The sequence below is a fragment of the Sinocyclocheilus anshuiensis genome, unplaced genomic scaffold (assembly GCF_001515605.1).
Source record: "Sinocyclocheilus anshuiensis isolate Anshui unplaced genomic scaffold, SAMN03320099.WGS_v1.1 scaffold267, whole genome shotgun sequence".
Taxonomy (NCBI): Eukaryota; Metazoa; Chordata; class Actinopteri; order Cypriniformes; family Cyprinidae; genus Sinocyclocheilus; species Sinocyclocheilus anshuiensis.
In genome coordinates, this window is record NW_015552637.1 from 205,133 (window position 1) to 227,424 (window position 22,292).

Here is a 22,292-nt window from a genome sequence, read left to right on the forward strand (position 1 = left end):
GCAGAGTTATGCAGCTGCCAATTATTACTACATACATCTGGTTTTGATAAGACCCTATTACAATCAAAATCATAAAAAAGGTAATGTGGTCCTCTTGAACATTTAAATATAAGAAACACTATACATACAAAGTTCATCTGTTCATGCCCCCTCTCAGTTCCATGAATGAAAAAAAGGAAGGGATCACTTTAAAGTCTATAACTTAGAGTAATTTGCACTTGGTGGAGCCTGACCATGTTACGACCTACTCACTAAATGAACAAGAACTGTGAATATGATTATGTGTCTGCTTATGTGTTCAAGTTTTATCATTAAGAGCCTTGATGTTTAGTTATATAATTTGATTTACATTAACTGTCTAATTTCTGTCAGCTTGTGTTTAATGGGTTTAATATCACTTAGTAGATGCTCTTGTGTGAGCCCTTAGCCAAGGATTTTTCAACCTTGTTGGCACACAACCCATTTTCCAGAGTTTCAAAATCTGTGCGACCCACCTACGTAGCAGAATTGAGATAAAAATTTTAGGAACTCACATTTTAAGCAGCAAATTACGTCTTATAAATAACACTGTTACTATTATAATTTTTGGTCAATTGCAGTATAATTGAGTTTCTTTTCATTGTGTGTGGGTTTTGTTTTTCTTTTTTTCCACTTTTTTCAAGCTTAAGTGGCACTATAATACCATATGGATGACTAGTTAACCCAATCAAAGTTTCCAGAGTATACTAATGAATACAGTAAGCCTAAACTACAAAAAAAAAACAAAAAAAAAACTCAAAGCCTATTTGTTTAGTTTGTTAAGTTTTTGTGACTTTGTTAAGTAGTGGGACAGCAGCTCGGCTCTTATCAAAATAATGTACAGTAGTTTTTTTGTTTTTTCCCCAGTAGCAATCAACGTTTTCTAAACATCAGCTGTGTAGCAAACAAGAGATTGCTATTTTATTGTCACATTTGTATTGTGCATACAACTTCACTGCCGAACGAGATGAGAAAGTGCTAGAACGTCTGATCATTCTAGTGAATCGATTCTTCCTCATTCTTTCTCCCTTTTATGTATTTTTAGAAAGTCTGATTCATTGTTTTGAATCAGTTTGTTCACACGATTTCTGAAAATGAACAGATTCCAGAAGATTTGAGTATGTGGCATTTTTTCTTTTTTTTAATCAGTATGCATTTGACTGATGCAAAATTATGGATCATATGAATTAAGGAGCGTGCATCTCATCTCTGCCATTATATTATATATGGATCAGTATGTAGATAATGCAAACAAGAGTGCTAAGTCTTACTGAGACAAATAAGTGCAAACAGTAGCATTTGTAGGATGCCCAGTCAGTGACAATTCTGCATATTCACCTGTTTGCATCCAAGTCACCCTTACATTCTAGCAACTTCACATAATAGCTTAAGCACTAGAGAAAATATGTTTAATATATAGGTCTAGCTTACATCTGTGCTCAACTTTAAAAAATATTCCCTGCAACCCCATGGTTGACAACATCTGAGTTAGCCAACTAAAGCCACTATGTTTCGAGTGAGAAATATGAGGGTGACTGCTTATTTATACACAGCCATTGTGGGGGTGTCTGGAGCTAAACTAAAGAGCATTTATTTGAAATGAAGAATAGGATCATCAATATACCAATGTGAAACATTCGTATTATTTTAAGACAAAATTCATGGAGAGAAGTTTGATTGGCACACTTTACTGTTGAAAGGTCCCTTCACCTATAAATGTGTTTGGATAGCAGGTTTCATCTATGGCAATTGCTCGGCAATTCCTGACAGGTTGATTTGACAGCTGTAGCTTCGTTTTGGAGGGACCACGGGCTGTCGAGTTTCCACTAACCAAGAGATGAAATTGTCTGTCCAGACCTACTTTCCCCAGCATTAAAAATAAATATTTCTCTACTGTTAGAGGGTAAAGTCTGGGTTTTGTGAATATTTCATTGGCAGGACATATAATTTCCTCTATAGATTCTTTATTCAGAGACCTCCTCCTGTGCGGTGGATGTGGATTCTCTGCAACTCAACACTTCGACAAAGCTCATAATGCTATTCTAGTATTCCAGCTGAGCAAATATATTAAATGCTCAATGTGTAAAAGGTGCCATGTTAAATTATGAAAGCTGGTTGTCATGCCGGATGGATAAAACAAGCACAATTTTAGGTATGTCTATTCAAGCTACTTGCTAGAAGTGCTACAGTCTTGTAGAAAGAGGAAGATAAAACAATGTATTTGTGCTCTAAAACTACTCAAATTAATTCCATGTCAAATGCCAATGTAAATACATGTTAAAGAAATAATTCGCATAAAAATTAAAATTCTGTCATCATTTATTCAGCCTCATGTAATTTAAAACAAGAATGTAAAAGAAGATATTTTGAAAAATGGCATGGTCCAAACAACACTGGACCCATTTACTTTTAAAGGATTAGTTCACTTCCAAAATAAACATTTCATGATAATTTACTCACCCTCATTCAAGATGTTCATGTCTTTCTTTCTTCAGTGAAAAAGAAATTAAGGTTTTTGAGGAAAACATTCCAGGAGTATTCTCCATATAGTGGACTTCAATGGGAGCCACGAGCATTTGTGGCTAAAAAGTATATACAATTTATTTTTTTATTTTTTTTAGAAAAGAGCCCTTTGAAGCTGCACTGAAACTGCAATTTGGATCTTCAACCTGTTGGCTCTAACTGAAATCCACTATATGGAGAAAAATCGTCTCAGGTTACATATGTAACCATGGTTCCCTGAGTAGGGAACGAGACACTGCGTCCTCTAGGGGTCGCTATGGGGAACGCCTCGTCGTGACCCATGTCTGAAGCATACATTGAAAAAACACCAACAACACGTTGGCCAGCGACAGCCATGACGTCACTACCGGTGCGACTATAGTATAAATAGGCACCGTGAGAACACATCATCCTCTTCTTCGTCTGAAGCTTGCATCCGAAGCATGGCAAGAAACCTAGAGGACACAGTGTCTCGTTCCCTACTCAGGGAACCATGGTTACATACGTAACCTGAGATGTTCCCTTTCAAGGGATCTTTGAACTGCGCAGTTCGAAGTTCCCTTGAAAGGGAACCTAGAATTTTTTTTTTCTCAAAACCTTTATTTCGTTTTGACTGAAGAAAAAAAGACATGAACATCTTTAGGGTGAGTAAATTTGAGTAATTTTTTTTTTTCTGGAAGTGAACTAATTCTTTAACTGTATGTGAAAAAATATACATTTCTTTCTTTTTTTTCTCAAAAAATTGTGTTCCAAAGAAGAAAGTCATAAAAGTTTGAAATTACATTAGGATGGATCAACTGTTCATTATAATTAAATTATCTGTTTAAAAGGAAATCAATGATTTTCTGATCTGTTATACAGACAATTTAATTACGCTGGTTATAAATTCCACATAAAAGTGTGTCACGCTTAAAATAAATATTTGTTACTTTCCAAAAAATGTGCATTAGTGATGTTTGGCTTTGCGATCATGACTAATGAGAAATCCTGGAAAATAACAGGCAAAGATGGTTTTACCACAAAAGCTGTTACACATTTGGCTGTCCATTTTATTTTTAGTGTAGCTCACACAGGTCTTCAATAAGTGTAAATTGTCTCAATTGTCTCTTATTATGGCTTGTGTCTAAGTGAAGAGTCCTTTTGGGGTGATATGAAACACCTCAAGGGGCATTTTCACTTGACAAACGGACATTTTTACAGCTCTGATAGCCACGTAACCCAGCAGGCCAAGGTTCACAGTTCCTTCCAAAGCAACCACCTCAGAGTGGCATGCCAGACTGCTAAATATAACCGTCCCAATCAAAATAACCAGGCAGTTGTTTCTGGTTTGGTTTTCAGGATTAATTAACCATCCCAGGACACAGTCTGTGCAAATTACAGAGCAATGTAAGCTACTGTAGGAGGTTGGATATACAGTATACACATGGAGGCCATAATGCATTGCAAATGCAAACATCAGGTTACCTGTCTGGCTCTCCAATTTAATCTTATTTGCTCTCGCTGGGGCCTAACCCGAATTTTAGCCTGCCTACCTACCTGTAAGCATCATTCATGTGGCAATGATTTGGTCTGCCAGCAACCAGTGGTGTATGAATTCCTGACCCAACCCGTGCCACTATTTATTCCCCCAACACTCTTTGAATAACCACATCTTTAATAATAAAAGCTTGGGGGAATGCGATATGGCAGCCCAAGGGCCATTAAAGAGGGCCAATCGGGTCCTATTCTGTGGCCAAATCGAATAATGAGCCAGACTCCTCAGCACCACATCAAACCAAAAACACACACCTTCTCTACCAGTTTATTCTGCAACAGCAGCAGGCGCGTTTTAACTGACGTTGTGCAAAATGTTTCACACATTACCATAACGTTGTCAAACTGATATGCTTTACCAGTGACATTCGCTCAGAGCCTCATTTATATATCTTTAATCAGGATTTATATGCTCATAAATTGGGTTTGAATTAAACAAAATCCTCATACAAATTTTCTAACATCCGTCGATTACAGAACAAAAAAAGCACAGTTCCACATTTCCTTCTTCCTTAGAAGCAAAAACATTTTTTTTGTTAGAGTTTGAGCTCCCGTTAAATTGTTTCATTGCTATGCTAAAGATGCCCTTTGACTCTGAGTAGAAGACATCATTCGCGTACAAGGTCTCACAATGAAAGCCATGCGCGCTGCAATAAGCCCTGCTTTGTTTCCAATACATCCATGGTAAAACATTTATTAGTCTAATTACAGCAGGCTCCTGTTGAATTTTCTTCCTGTGTTACAGATGCGTTGGCGGAGTTCCCATGTCCTGTCACAATGTCGTTTTATTCAGCACCGTGCCACTGGGAAGAAATTTTGGCGGGGTTTGGTGTAACTAACAAAAGTCTCAAATGGCCTTCTGCACCATTTAGCTTTATAATTGTTAGTGCGTCACTTGTTGGCGCGGGAAGTTTTGCGTTGTGTTTTTTGGATCTTTGTTTGCTAGTTAATGAGGAATAGGATTAAGATTAAACAAGTTTTGTATAATGGCTTTGCAGTTTCCATGGGGTAGTCTAAGATTAAACTGGTTTGCTGTAGCTGTAAGCGTGTGTAGCTGCACTGTACACTGTAGCTACACTGTTGCTGCAGTGTGTGGTGTGAGAGAAAGCTGCCCTCACCATGTCATCTGCCTCAGCGCTACTGTCTTTGTGTGTGGGCACAACTCTCATTTAAACTATGGTCTATATAATCCTGTTTTGATTGGAGCTTAAGTCTCCCCTGCAGAGACTGGTGCCTCGTAGCCGCTCTCTCAGACAGGGAGGCCCCTGAGCGGTGGGCCATCCCCAGAAAACAGTCGCTTTAAGCAGCACGGTAGATTTCGGCTTCATGTCATGCCTTGCGCCTAGACTCATTTTACACTACAGCTCAAACCACAAACAGATAGCAGGGGAGGAGACCATGAGCTTCATTTTATCTCTCGCAGACAGTGCATCCAGCAAGCAATGAATCGTTCTTTCTTTCTGTAATGTTTTTGCTACAGAAATGAATTATATTGATTTATATTATATTATGGTTTGATTATTTATATAGATTTTTTTAAATACTTTTTACTTTTTTTGAGCTTTTATACTAACTTATACAATAATAATTTTGCATTTAGGATCATATAAAAAATAAATAAAAAATAAAGAAATAATTATTATTATTATTTTAAATGTACCCAACCAGGGTGTTTATGATAGTAAATTCATGATTAATAATAAGATAACAAATGCCAGTTTGCAATATCAAGCAGCATAAAAGACTGTTAACATAAGTTAAAAATGGCCAAGCCCACTGTTACTATATAAATAGTTGGATAGTGTAACTTCAGAATATTTTTCATGAGGAAACAGTTCTTTTCTAAAGCTGAAGTGTTACAAATAACCACTTAAGAACCATTTATTAACCTTTGCAGCAAACAACCACCTAGAACACCCTAACAACCAGTATCCATGCCTTAGCAACTACCCATAACACCCTACCCATGTCTTGGCAACCACCCACAACACCCCTGTGTTGTGGCGAGTTTCTTCAGAAAATGTACAATCTTGTTCAGTTCTCAAGATGGAAAAACAAGAAAAGTAAATATGACTCATACTGGCTCAAGCTGGTAGACAGACGTACACACAGGCAAACATGGACAGAAGATACATGGGAGGTTGCGTAAAGCTTACAAACATTCTGTGAAAAGGTTAAAGGCTAAACACATACTGTAGTAAAAGGTTTTGAATTAAAGGCTTGCAAAGAACACTAGCCATTCATTTAGAGGTCGGTGATAGCATGTATTCAGTCGGTATTCCACTCCAACAAACTGCCTGTCATTGCTTCAGACATGCTGATGAGAGGAGAACGTAATGAACGTGTAATGTGGGGATAAAGAGCAGACTGATGAAGAAAACAGATCACGTCTCAGAATAAACTCACCTGGACTCTGATTTTCTATTTCAGTCAGCCGCATAAATGCCACACAGCTGAATAATATTTATGACACCTCCCAGGATCTAAAACTGATAAACTGTACTCCATACATCACTAAGGAGATAAACAGCTTCATTCAATATAGCAGATCGTATTAGTAGAATCTCTGGGAATTTGAAACATAACCATAGGAACATTTGTCTTCTTGTAACTCAAATGTTTTCTGTTAGTGCTTTCTATTTGCAATTTGCACAGTTGTCCTCCATTTGTCAGCACAGGACTTTTTTTCACGTTTAATCTAATATTTATTTTTGCCTTGTAAATAAAATTATCTTAAAGAAAAACAGTAATATTAAAAGATACCAAATTTAAATCAACTTTTATTGGCTAATTTTGCAGACTGAATATTTAAAAAAATATCCATACCATTAACAATTAATAATTGTTGGCCACAAGATTTTTTATCTTGGTGCAAATGACTGTGTGTGAGTTTGACTGAGGTTCTGAATAAAATGGCAAATATGTTCAATATTTTTCAATAAAATCTGGTCTGATGCATATGCCAAGTATTTTTAAGAAGATTTAAAAAAAAAAATTGTTACACAAAATCGAGAATTCTGTAAATAATGACAGAATTAAAGTTTTTCAGTGAACTACAGTATTAACAAATGGCCTGGCAGAGGCCGAGTTGGGTGTTAGACTGAGTGTTATGGCACCAGAAGAGTGTGAAAATAGCAGATACCGTAGAGTGGCCACCTCTTTCTGCACAAAAAAAACTGTCAATAATACAGCTAATAAACCAGCATTATTTTAAACTCTATGTGTGCAGTACTTTCCTTTTTTAATCTGTGGTTATGTTAAGAGTGATTTTTTATCAGAGACCACCTGTAAGTGTGAGTGCATGAGGGAGGTGTGATTTTGCTAACTACTCAAAGAACTGCTATGTGGAAAAAAATATTTAGGTTTTACACCTTCAGCCACTTCCTGTACACAGTTTCACCTCACAGTTCCACAGTTTCAAACCTAGGCTGGAACAGTCCATAACACCTTCGAATCATTATTGGCAAATTATTTCTCAATCCGATCCATTTTCTGTACACTCCAGGCTAGTTTTTGTTTAATCCACTACAAAAGTTCATTATATTAAGCATTATGTAACACTAATTTAGTAATACATTTTGTACCACCTTTTGGAGGTTCCTCACATCCAAAATACCAATTTAACTCCCGGTTATGTCCCTTATGACCAAAGCAAAACAGTATCCCTCATTCCTCACAGTTATTTGTGTCAGCTATGGGATTGATATCGCCCTTCTGGGTCCTTGCTGGTAATTCTATAGGCAGCAGTCTTTCTATTATGGTTTAAAAAGGGCTGTTTTGTATTAATCCTCCCTTGAAACTGTTAGCTAATATAGCTACTAGACCCCTATAAAATTCAACAAATGGAGAGCTGTTGCCAAACAAAAGGAGAACGCAGAATCACGATGGAGGTTTTAATTTCGTCCACAGCAACAGGCATGGAAGCGTGGCCAAAAGTGACTTTTGTCTCCACATACCGCTGTCTGGCCATAAAGGGAGCTCAGAGCTCTAGCTAATGTCTTTTAAACATATGTAACTGTACTCAGCGGCGCTGATAAAGAACATATGTTAAAGATCCTTCTGGTAAGACCTGGAGTCCAGAGGAAGGTGGTGACGGTGCGGTCTACTCACGGCTTTGACCTCTCATGTGATTACGAGGCCTCAGCGGAAGACGCGAGGTCTTGTGCGGTTGTCTGACTGAAATAAAACAGCTGACTTAGTGTGGCGGTGTACTGGTCACTTGCAAGGAAACTAGCCACGGCGAGGGAAAAGACGCTAAGAATAATGTTGTATGCCCCATAATAATATCACATCCCATGCCGGACCTGCCAAGAAATTCTCCTTCCAGCGGGAATCATATCGAGCCCATTTCCACCACTGCACCTGCCATAATGAAACCAAGATGACCAGGCTCAAAAATTAGGCCATAAATATTATTTTACTCCCTCATGACTCAAAGGCTGAAAGTGAACATTAAGCGGGCCAGACCTTTCGAGTGACAGAAGCATAAAAGAGGAATTCTCAAATTCTGATAAACCCCTATAATGAATAAAAATACCAAAATGACATAATTCACATGTACAGTATGCAGATAAAGTTACATTAAAACCATTGGATAGAGAGATATGTTTCCCTGTGACAGACAGACAAGAGTCTTTCAAAACCATTACTGAATGAACACAATGGTGCCTCAAACACTTCAGGCCTCTAAAAAACGGCATCATTACCTGATATTACATCACCCACCCAAAGGATTTGTCCTTTCGAATGTGTAAGAATGCAGAAAGAGAGCTCAGTCCAGTGTTTGCGTATATAAGAGGCGGTTTTTGTGCGTGCGCGGAAAACAGGGCGCGAGTGCAGAAGTGAGTTCCATTTCATCTTCTTGCAGTTGAATCTTTTGAAATCACAATAAATGCGCATACAGAAATCGAAATGTAAGAGCAGAATCGAAATGTAATTTTATAACAGGTAATTTGATTCCTGACCTTATGCATCTGATCTGATTTCTGAAATTGGAATAGCTTTTCGATTCCCAACCCTCCTACTAAATTATTTAATTATTGCATGCAAAAAGACCTGTATGGTGACTATGGGGCTATGTAAAATATTTTTTTGCAACTTACTAGGTTTATTATTTGTCATTTTTTTCCCCGATAATGTCGATAATCGTCTGTTACCTGACTGTTGACATCGCGATACTTACGAGACATCGTCGATATACGATAATATCGTCATATCGCCCAGACCTAATGGCAATATGCTGATATACAGCCATATCACACTTCTACGAGTGTGATATTGCATTTATACAACAGTTCGACGCCACGAGTGTGTAAATACATAAGAAACAATAACGGAGTGTCTTTAAAAACCCTCTTTTCTCAAGTTGACAGTTTAACAGCTGAGCCCAAGCCTTCCTTACTAAATAGAAAAAACGTCACTTAAACAACAAACAGCCATCATAAAAAGTTGCTAGACAATTCAGTCAAAAGTACAAAGGCAGTGCTCTGATATACAGCATTAAATGTATATAAAATATACTGTTACGAGATTTTGCCCTTAGCCAATACGATTTTCTCTGGAACAAATAATAGATTAATGAGATGCCCTGAAGCTCACGTCTCTAAGAACGTTTAAACAAATTTTCAAATAGGCCTTATCTCTATTAACAAACCGAGATATTTGAAGTCTAAACAACTAGGCTACATTCCTTGACACAAAAATAGATTATTTAAATATTTAAAATAAATTATTTATAAAATTATAGTGGATTTGGGCGTCTGCCACGACACTCGCTGTAAGAAATACTGCAAGCGGAGAGATACAAACAGTGAAACGTTTGGAGCTCTCTTATCACTAGAATATGGCTCTCCTGGAAAAGTCTTTCAGCCAATCAGATTCGAGGACCAGAAAAAAAATGTTGTATGAATCTCTCTTTCTTAGCAATTTTGTATGTTTTGGGCATTGACATATGGTAAAGTTGTACTCTACACCGGCGTACAATGGTGGCCTGTAATATCTACGCAGCATGTCTCGCCAAAAATGTCATTTTCATTGAGAGGGCTAATGATCCTAGATTTCCTTTGCCTCGATGGGCAACCAATGCACCATTACACAGTTATTGAAAACAGCAAATTATTTCAAGGTTTATTGTCCCAGACAAAGTTATTAATCTGGCGATGCGATGTCATAACTTCCATCTCCGGCATCTGCTTCGGAACAAATGTGTCATTCAGGCTGCAAACACTCTGTACATGACAGAGTGATGAGAGGGGAATCGTGGTGCACGAGAATGAGGACCACTAGCACTCAGGCCTCACAAACAGCATTTCCTGTTTGTGGTTCCACTTGTTCAGTCTTTGAAGTGTGCCATAATAATAGAACCAAGTGGAGCTAATGAAAACGCACTCCGTCAGATTAAAAGGAAGCCATAGACTCAACTAAACCAGAACCTCTTACTACAGATACACACACCAGTAAAATACAGACGATAGGCTGCCTTTAAGGCGCTGCCACGCAGTTTACAGAAGTGGTTTTGTGATGAAAAGAGAATCGCAAAATGGCAAGAGGAAACGGGCAACATATCGTCTGATGTGTGGACAGACATTAGATACTTTAACATTGGCATGTGCTTTGTGTCCTGGTCATAAAAGATTACTTTCCCCAAAAATAAAAAAAAATCATGTCATCATTTACTCACCCTTACGTCGATTCAAACCGGACTTTCTTCTGTGGAACACAACAGGAAGCTTTTTTTCCCCCTCATTTAATTTATGGTTGGGAGCTTCAACCCTAAAAAAGGATGCAAATGTTCCATAAAAGCATCATACAATTTGTCCAAACGGCTTATGTAGCCTACCATGTTTAATTCCAGTGAATTAAATTAATATGATAGGTTTGTGTGAGGAACAAAGTGATTTAAGTTGTTATTTAATGATAATCATTTGCTCTAGTCCAGTTGAATCATTGAGTTGAACTCGACAACCGGATCTGTCCAATCAGCAAATGAATCATTCAGAATGCTTTTGTTAGCCAATAGACTCATATCGAAAAGATTCGATTCAAAAGAACGACTAACTCACAAATCGGATATTTGGAACGATGTGATGGTGAGTAAACAGTGATAAACTGGTAGTTTGGATTAACTATTCAGAGAAAAGTATGTTGCCAAGTGTTGTATTGCTGCTGGCCTTCTCTTTAATGAATCACTTAAGTGTGCCACTTTCTTGACTATGATTTTACAGTTTGGTTTGGTGATTGTGTGGCACAGGTGACATCTGTGTGCAGTTCATTAGCTTGTAACCCACAGCAGATGGGTGTTTAAATAGTTCATTTTACATATACATTCACTACATGGTTTATAATCCTACTTCAAAGATGGGCTACTTTTTTGTCTCATAATTCATTTAACAGTTTTAAACCACACATTTTTCCAAGTGTCTTTCAAAATAAGTAGAAGAATAAAGCATAAAATCCTAAAGTAACTGCAAAAAGATATTTCATATTTCTCTCTTGCAAATGTAACAAGGTTGGATAAAATGCCCCAACTTGCCTCCCACTTACATCCTGTAAAATTAGCAAATATTTTATGATTGTATATAAATGTTCAAACAGTCAATTTATTTATGTATTCATTTATTTATGCAGTTCAACCACTCTAAAATGTACGTAATTTATTTATATATTTATTTATTTGCAATGCTTATTCTCTTCTGGAAATAATTTCTAGGTTTACAGGTGCATCTGGATGTTTACTGTCTGACTTTTTATACATGATAAATGGAGACTTTGTAAGATTAGGCTTTTTTTCTCTCTCTCTCCAGAGGCAATGATTATACAGAACATAGCACTAGGTTAATTGTCCGTGACTCAAATAAAACCGTTTTGGCAGAACCTACCTGAAGAAAAAGGTTTTGTGAAGTGGTTTCAGTGCCTGTAGCGATAGACAGATTGATGCCATTTGCACCTGTCAGAAAGACTTACAGCTGCTCCGAATGATGTCACATTCCAATAAGAGCCCCATTCTCTGCTGCCAATTGGGCATATCTGTTGGTGTGCTGTGAAATGACAAACGTTACGTAATAGAGCTTAGGGACTTGACGGGAGGTTGGCGAAGTTCTGAAAATATACAACGGCACCATGAAGTGCAACATGAACTGCGTTTTATTAGCACACAATATACACATTATCAATCAGTTGACGATATACTTCAGCTGCTGCAGGATGTGTGATCAACATAAAGTACAAGATGCTAAACCAGGTTTACACAAGGAATTTCTGAAGGAAATTTATCGGCAAATCCGACACAATCGCTGTCCACTGTTGGAGATATTTTGTATTGTTATAAGTGGTTGAAAAAATACTTCAGCACTGAGGAGTATCAGGTACAGAGACATAATTTTCACCAAACATAAAAATAATAATAATAAAAAAGATCAATAAATAAATCAATTATATACCATATAAATGTAATAGCTATGTGGAGGCTATGCTTTTTATTTAGCTTTTTGTTCTTTTTAAAGTCATTTAACTGTAGCTGGTATTATAACCCTTTACACGTTTAAACTCTGAAGGTGTCAATACTGAAAATACAGTAATTTTTTTTGTATATTTATCATCAATGTTACCGTTATTAGATAAACTCACCAACTATGTACACATGAGTTTGTGGCCATGCTAGTTGAACAACTAAGATTCTTACCCACAATATACAGTCAAAGCATAAAGCGGTCTTGACGTAAACATCTTGAGATGTGCTGAGAATAATAATTTCGCAACTATGCATGGTTTGCAACATTGCTATGAAAAACAAAGTACCTATTGGACAAGAAAGGCAATACATGACACACTCTGCCTTGATTTCGTAGGGGAGGGGATGGTGTAAATTGTACATAAATACAGATAAGTCTCTCTCTTGTTTTTCAGGGCATCATTATCAGTCAATCACGTTTCTAATCCCTTCTGCTCCTTTCGCCATTCTGTGCTCGTTCTACTCCTCCAGGTCTCCAGGCCCAAGCTTTCGGTGCTTCCAGCTCAGTCTCTCTCTTCTTCCTCCTCAGATAGGACGAGATATGAGCTATATGAACAGCTCCTATAGTGTTCCATGATATCACAGTGGGGTCACGGGTCGGGGGCTATGTGAAGCAGCAGGAGGCACAGAGACACAGTGTGACCACATGAGTGTGAATAATACCGTTTGGATGCGTGAGTGTGTTTTCATCAGGGTAGGTGTGTGTGGAGCATGGGTTAGCAGCTTTGTGGTCTTTGTTCCATCGAAAAGTCTCTCTCTCTCTCTTTTTTTTTTTTTTTTTTTACTGGCTTGCTCGAAGAGAGGCGAGGTGGTCGCTGTGTTGGTTCTGAGCCCGAAAGCGCAGCCTCTGCTTGTTGGACTTCTTCTTCTGGTCTTTGGTCCGGTGGCCCTTCCCCGAACCGCCTATAACAAAACAAACAGAAAAAGCAAATTATTCCTTGAAACTGTTTGTCTCGACTGATTGGTAGCAGAAAACAAGCAAGAAACACTGTAAATAATCGGCACTGCAACCATTATGACGTCACACCCATTTCTAAAAGCCTTTTAAAATAATAATCAAGAAAATAAATGTTTTCAGTTGCAGAATATTCATGATTAGGAACATAATTAAGCCAGGTTAATCGAATTCCCATCCTCCGTATCATTAAGCAAGCACCATCTTTTAAACTTATACTAAATTATACTTATACTTAGTAAGTATAAGTATAATTTAGTATAAGTTTAAAAGATTTACTTACATTAAAAACAATATTATGCAGTGCACAACAATAACGATGTCGTTGAACCGAATGTACGAAGAAAACTGTTAAAATAACCACAGCATTAACAACAACCTTGAAATAAGAGTGCGAGGTTTATCTGATAATCAGATGCATGAAAGTAGTGTTTGTTGCTATAGCAAACAGACATCGGGCGCGTTTTCTTTCAGGATCATCATTCGCCAAAGGAGAGGAAAAGTTAAATACTATAGCATTTTATTTTATGAAAATGAGATAAAGAAGTTTTCGCACTGAAAGAGAAGTGATCTCGCGCTCATAGACGTGCCAGGCTATATCTGCAGCTAAACTGTATAAAAAGCAGAATGAACTGAAACGTTAAGACAATAAACACAATAAATAAATACAATTTATGAATGATGCAGTGCCAATTGACATATAATTTATTTCAGTAGCCTACAGAAACTATAAAGTAGCCTATTTTTATTTTTTTTACCTTATTCTGTGCAGAAAATTTAAATAATTGTTTGTAGTATATAAAACAATCATAAAATTGCCATTAGGAAAAAATTATAGATTACAAATGATTGCTTATTGTCCAGCAGTGTATTTGATTTCTTATAGCAAATTCAAAGTAAGAGATAAGAAAATAATTCCTTGTAAAAAAAAAAAATAATAATACATACACATACATAAAATTATTGTATTTGACATTTCTGTCACTTCTGAAATGATGTATAAGTGGCCCCTGGTTTGTCAAAATGTTAGCCTATATAATACTTTTAAAACTCTTTTTTAAAATCTTGGCTTACATACATTTCTACATATGCCATGTCATGCCATAGCATCATTAAACTAGCATCTAACAATAGACAAAAGTGTTTCGTTTTTTTCTCTAACCATAAAGGCTGCTGTGTAATTTGCCCCCTGACTAAGCATTTAAAGAAGTTAGGGGAAGCATTTAAATAATCCTGTGAATGCACTTAAGGAATGCAGAATCGAATCGTTAATCGAATCGAATCGAATCGAATTTAATTGTGAACCGAATCGAATCGAATCGTTGTGAATTTGCAAAAATCATACTTGAAACAAATCGAAAACCTATGAATCGTGAATCGAATCGATTCGCTGTCTACCCAAAGATTCACAGCCCTATTATGCACATTAACATTGCAAAGTTTGGGGTCAGTAAGGTTTTTAAATGTTTTTTGAAAGAAGTCTCTTTATGGTCACCAAGCCTGCATTTATTTTATCAAAAATACAGTAAAATACAATAATATTGTGAAACATTATTACAATTTAAAGTAACTGTCTTCTATTTGAATATACTTTAAAATGTAATTTATACCTCTGATGGCAAAGCTGAATTTTTAGTTTCTTTAAAAAAAAAATCTTACTGACCCCAGACTTTTGAGGCTGACCCTGCGTCCCAGTGTGCATACTATCCACCCTATCTGCCCTAAATAGTATTGAAAATTACTACCATCACATAGAATTTAGGATGGATAGTATTAGGGCTGCACGATAAATCGAAATGGAATCGAGATCGCGATTCGTGTCTTCGATTTCAGAATCACGCATTAAAATAGTTTGCGATTTTTTTTGCGTAACTTGTCAGTGAACTACGACTATGTGTAGTAAATTTATGCACATTGGGACATGGGCTGAGGTAATTTTTTCTTTTTCATTAAAGCTGAAAATGAAAACAAGTTCAATAACGTGTTATTTTACTCAATAAGAAAATATATTCTTCCCCCTAACCATTTCTTGGAGTTTCTTAAAGGGTTAAAACAGCAAGCGAGACCTTCAGCTGCCTGTGAATTATATTTTTTATGATTTAAACCCCAGCAGAACCCCAAACCAAATGAACCTTTCCTCACCCCTTCCCCCTCCTCACACTCCAGCTCAAAAAACAGTGGAGCAAAGTGCATAACACTCGTTCACTTCTCAGCCAGGTTTCTCAGACCAGAATTAATGCAAGCCAGGTGTCGCAGGCAAAGCATTCTGGGAAAGGCTGTGTGGCATATCGCACACAACGAAGGGTGGCTTGCTAAATCCAACAGTGGCAAATAAGATAACGAGGTGCATATGATTGAGTGTGCGTGCGAGTTTGTGAACGTTCGAAGGAGAAAGTGTGACTGAGAGGCACAGAAAATTTGTCAGCAAGGGAAAAACGAGTCAGACTTGGATGCCGGGTGGTATCTGGATCCCGATCTGGCACACATTCTCCGCTAGCTGTGCTACAGTTCACGTACAGGCTGAAGAAAATAATCTTTCTATAGTTGTATTTCAAGGCCTGGCTCACAGTCTTATTATTGCACTTGTTCAGGCCATTTAGCACCACAAAATGAGGCAAGGCAGCATAATGTGTGGTGACTTTATCTCAAGTGGGCCTCTCTCTCAAACGCGGTCCCAGTGCTTGGCTCGCTCGCAGCTGCCCGATTGCCATTCCCAGCCCCACGATGTGAATTCTGAGAAAATGATTTTCTTAAGTGGAAACAACCCTGAGAAAATGCTCTCTTTTGGTGGCACGAGAGAGAAAAAAAATATAACAATTTCGCTTAATCTTCCACCAGCAATTTCCTGCAATTAATACAATCGTTCTATTTTAGGACTGATTTCTTGCGGTTTTGCAATTTGGCACAATGCAAAAATGTTGTCTTTACACAACGGCTCGTTATGCATTCAAAACGCCTCGAAAAGCCCTCGGGGTCCATTTTACTCAGTTTTCATTCAACCGAATCTCCATGCGCCTCACATAAAAACAACAGCAACAGCGAAGCCGTTGAACCTCTTCGATAAATGTCGCTTCCAATTGCTTCAAGTGAGCTATAACGGATTTACTCAGGCACAACATGCAAGTCCATAATGACCACAGGTAATTTCTTTTCGTTTTCCGTTTTAAGAGGCCATTTTGATTCAAAACCGTCTGCTTTATAAACATAGTCTGCAATATGATCAATTTAGGGGCTCAGATTAATGGCAGTAAAGAGCAGAGGTCTACATTAAAAAGACCTGTGTTGAAGGCCAGGGCACGTGTGCTTTCCTCCCAACCATTAGAACAATATCCTGTCTCATTAAGTTCTGTTTATAGTAGTGGAGAGCAGTGTGATTAACTAGGAGAGAACTAAACTTCAGGCTATTGCTGATCAAATCATTCCAAAGACATCAGTCAAAAAGACATTAAAGGACAGGTTTTTCTAAAAGCCTATTGTTGGAAATATTTGTCAAGGGCATTACAAGTTACCAGATGGTACCAGTTTTTGGTGGCTTTTTCTGGCTGGAAGTGTCTTGGTTTTTAAAAATGGAAGTCATTATCAATTTAGACGTCATTGTTATTCAACTAGCATTAATTTGAAGACAAAATGATGTCAAGTTATCATTACTCTCATTATAGTTCATAAGTGTAAATTACAGTAGTATGACAAAGTAATCTGATATATCGTGATAGTACTACAGTAAAATATGGTTGTCCAGCTTTTTTTTTTTTTAAGGGTTAACATTTGATAACATTTCAAATTTGACTGTTGGACCTGTCCCTAATTTTATTTCAGAAATCCGTCTCATGAAACAGGGTCGAGTAAAAGTTCCTATAAGTAACAGCTTTCATTTACACGCTCAAATCATCACTCATTTGTGAATTCTGAGAAAATGCTGATGGACATTTTATTACATTTCATAACTGACAGCTAGAGGGCAACCAAAACAAACTGAAAGCCTTATGTCTGTGCAGGTCAAAACAACGCCTGAAATGGCAAATCATATCAAGATGTCTGCAACTATTTAATGTGTCTCAACCTGAATTGATGTCAGACATAAGATTGTTTGAATTAGGGCCGTGTTTGCAGTTTTGATCTAATATTTACAATTAATTGCCAAGTCCAATTAGCAAGGTTCACAGAGTGAGGTCAAGACAACGCTGCCTTTTGCTACAATCTTACAGTTTGAATTACAGCGGAGAAACGCGAGGGGAAAAAATTATGTTTTTAGCATCTCTGATTGGGAAAGCTGAAAGCAACCATATGCCAGAATGGTTTTTATCTATAAACATTGGTTTATTTTTCTTTCTTACTTTTTTTTTTTTTTTGTGGAATAAAAAAAAAAAACGAATCTTTCCGACACTGATTGCTTTCCTTTTGTAGATAAAACAAGCATCTGCCAAAAGATGAACTTTACATGACTTTCAGCATCAAACAAATAAACAAGTTAGTGCTAATCAGAAACAGTGTGCTTGTGTGTGCTCTAATGCTCCGATACCTGCAAGGAAAATTGATTACTACTCCTTGGCAACAAAAGAGAGAGTTTTCCCGAGTGAATGAGTGTCAAGAAAGAAAAGCAAAGAAAAGAGAACACAGGTGTAAGTTGAAACACATTCTGTACTGTACGTCCGTGTGATTTCCTCATAACTTTCTTTCTTCTCCTGGTTTCTGCCACACGCATGGATATGATCTGCTGAAACACCTGGCAATGTGAAATGAAGCCCACGGTAAACCGCTTGGGTGGAAGTTCTACTCCCGGCCACAAATTCCTTCAGCACATGATTTGACATATTATTCTCTCCTTTCAATCTTCTACCTGGCTCTAACTGCACTGGGTGCCATCAAAATTACCATCAATATAAAATATCAGTGTTATTATATAAATGTACAATATCATATAAATGTTAGTTTTTGATGATTTAATCAAGTTGAAAATCTCTAATGATGTGCTTATGAAGCTAGCACCATAGGTTTGATTCCTAGGAAATGCATGAATTGAAAAAATACAGTATATACCTTGAATGCAATGTAAGTCACTTTGGATAAAAAAGTTCATGTGCAAATTAGTAAAGTAAATATGAATATTTTAAAAGATAAATTAAATGAATATAATGTAACATTATTTATTATTCTATACCAAATGCATATAAATCAATCAATAATCATATTTAAATATGAAAATATTCATTAAAATTGATCAATTAATATATTTACACTAAATGCACTTAAATAAATAATAATAATAAAACAAATAAATAAATATTGTGTAATATTCGAGTTTATTTGTATAGCGCTTTTCACAATACAAATCGTTGCAAAGCAGCTTTAAAGAAAATGTAAGTTTCTATTTTAAAGTTTCTACATTATATTTAGTAGTAGCTTATCAGTGATATTCATTTGTATATGCATGTACAAATGAATATTGATATTTAAATAGACACATTTATTATATTATATTGAAATAGTAAAAAAAAAAACATTGCTCTTATGTTTTAAGTTATTGTAAAAGGCTTCTACAATTAAAAAAATAAAAGTGCTTTCAAACCAAAACGGTGACAAAATGCATAAAAAGTCCACCTATTCTATCTAGTCCTGGCAGTGACCCGCTGTCAGAGAGGCCGTGACCAAATGAAAAGACGTCCGTCCAGCCTTAAAATCCAACCCAAAGTGACTTCATCTGCATGACTCAAGTAGTTCAGGAATCGAAAGGCCTAATCTTATCAGCACAGCATGTGGTTTAAGGAAATCGATGCCTGACCTCAGGAAAAAGCGAGCGGTAAATGGGCCTCTCTGTGAAGGCTCTTCTTCTGTTCAGAACCTTCTCATCTTTCAAGGGATCAACAATTAATAATTGCCTTCTCTGCTGCTCCTTAATCTCATCCACTCCTCCCACCGCCTGCTCAAAATGGCAAGAGATAAAGAGAGAATGAGGAGGAAAGACGCAAAATGGAAAACAGGGTATGAGGACTCAAGATGATATAAAGCTGCAGTTTTGGTGGTCCATCATTTTCACAAAGACACCAAACGCAAAGTCATTATTGCGAGCAAAGGAGAGGACCGCTGGCGCCAGCAAGATTTGATTTCAGTGGCAGAAATTGGATTAGCAGCCATTAAGGGCCTCCTAACACATACATTTATAATGCTGTGAAGAGATGCGTAACTGCAGCCAGCTTCCCTTGACTTACAGCGTGGACAATGTGTCTGGAAGGAGATCCAGTGAACCTGGCAGAGCACAGAGGGGGAATTCACTAAACCGTTGAGTCAGTTTTACACACAGCATTTCAGTGCTAAACCCTGTATATTCATCACCGCTGCAATCCAGTTTTACTGGTCTAATAGCAGCTAGTTTATATATAAATTAAGGTAATTATAGATCATGCCTTTTTGTTCAAAGGTGAGAACTAATTTCTTGGTGTAATTAATGTTGTAATTTTGAGAATTTTCAGAGGGAGATGAGAAATTTCAAAAAAGCAAATAAAGAAAGATATCAAATAAATTATAGAAAGATTAATTGATTTGAGACCCTACACTTTTTTTTTATTGTGGAATATTAATTCCTCTTTGCACTATATTGTAATATCTAAAATAAAATTGCCAATTTTTTATATGCTTTAATTTGTCATTTATTATTTTCCAACAGGCATGTACTTAAATCACATATACGTTCATAAATTAATAAATTAATAAAAATTCAGCAAATAATAAATGCATATAAACATAACAAATAATAATTTGAATAATCATTTAAATATAAAATAATATGGTGATAACACCAACTTCTAAATCATTACATTAACATGAAGAATAATACAAGTAAAATACAATTACAGTATTTTAATTATAATTTGTCATACTTAAAAATACTGCCATCTAGAATGATCAATTCAGTAAGTGACTTTTTATTAGCAGCTCATTGTGTAGCTAAACACTTAGAACTACTTTAAATTATGATTAGCATGTAGATAAGTTACAGAATTAAAGCAGTTTCCCCAACACTGCCCTGAGAAGACGATCCTTTATAGGTAGAAGTCCATCTTGCTAACTAGCTGACAAGAAGCTTCTCTGCACAGTGTCACTTAGCCTAACAAGGTTACTCTGGATCATACCTCTCTCCCCTCCTCTCTCTCTCCCTCTGAAGCTCTGCTTACTATCAGGAGGAATGATTTAAAACACATGCATTCCGAACTCAAAGCTAAAGTTGAGATTAGGTGGGTCATTACTGTCTTAATTCTGAGCAACGGTAAAATTGAAGAAAGATTTCAGGAGCAGGTGAGAGCCTCGCGTCGGTTCTTTGAAGATGTCCGTAAAGATCATGATTTGTATCACAAAAACACGCAATGACTGGTGCAGTGATTAATCTGGTGGTTACTATTGGACTGTCTTCAGGTCATGGGCCAGAGCTGAACTAGAAAAGACTGAACACATGATTTTTAATGTAATGCAAATAATGCATTCAGAGTTTTCAAGCTCAGATTGGGTTATTATTTAAGACTGATGAATTTTAAAATGTATTTTTTATTTACTTTAAACGATCGACTCAACTGGCCCTTTGAAAATATCCCACCCCCCATCATGGAGCAAAGAGGAAACCGACAATGCGCCGACAGACAAGACATAGCAGCTTAATTTTGGTATGAAACAAAGTCTCAGCTGTCAAATTTTGTCATTTTAAAAGAAATTCAATATGATGTATGATGCCGATTTTTTTTGGCTGATATGTTTTGCCGATTTTCTTTTTTTTTTTTCACCCCTTCATCTCATAAAAGTGAGTTTGAATAAATGATTATTGCAGGGTACAAGATAGTAATAGTAGTAGTAGCCTAATTCAGAGTAATAATACATGGCTCAAAACTTAAGCACCTTCTCAAAACAGTTCTGAAGCAGGCTTTTTGTTTATGTTTGCTGACAGACACCAGTGTTTCCCACAGACTTGCAAATGCAAATTCATTCTATGCCAGCAGGAGGTGCTGTTGAAGCGGGAGATATAGCGGTTTCCCTGGTAATGGCTGTAATCTAATAAGCACTGTGACTGCACTCACGACACAAACGCCACTTTATCAGGCATTACAGGAAAGACGAAATGAAAATGACACCGAAGCTTTTCTGAAGATGGTTGGTTCTTTTCAAAGATACATTCATATAAAAACACCCGCGCTGCATTTTAATTTTGAAATGTGCAGTGATCAGTTTATTCAATGAAGTAATAACTCAATGTATGGGAAACACTGGACACTGCTATAAGTCAAATGGCCACGTGATAACAAAAATAAAAGAGTTCACACATATTACACAGCCTGCTGCTCATAACTGCTTAAGAGTGCACTGACCACGAGCGATGACATCGTGGATGCCATTGTCGGACCCACACACACATTTCACGAGGAAAGTTAACATGCATGTTATAATCAGCCCAGAAGTTTTGTCTGAACTGAATGTGTTTCTACTTTCACATGCAAATGACTTTTTGCACTTATGAATATGATAACTTTCCGGCATCAATTCTAGTAGGGTAAAACGTAATTACGCTTTCGAAACAGTCTGTTTTGCCCTACCATCATTAGCTGAAGCTGTGTGTGAACAAGAAGCGGCTGCAGAGTGTGAGTTGCTTCGTCTCTCACGCAGCCAGAGAGAGATTCTCCTCTCTGGCGTTCCGCAACAATGCTTAGCTGCCCGCAGATGCACCTGCCTATAAATCGGCCTAATTTGCAGCACAATCGGCCGATGCCGATTAATTAAAAAATGCCAAAAATCGTC

General features: G+C 36.9%; 1 protein-coding gene across 1 annotated transcript in view; it reads right to left on the reverse strand.

The window, feature by feature from the left end:
• Nucleotides 1-12,896: 12,896 nt before the first annotated feature.
• LOC107666766 (R-spondin-2) overlaps nt 12,897-22,292 on the reverse strand; it is a 60,292-nt gene continuing 50,896 nt past the window's right edge. Inside the window, exon 5 of the mRNA XM_016458199.1 lies at nt 12,897-13,465. Within this exon, the coding sequence (XP_016313685.1) occupies nt 13,344-13,465 (122 nt within the window). The 3' untranslated portion in view covers nt 12,897-13,343. The remainder of the gene's footprint in view (nt 13,466-22,292) is intronic.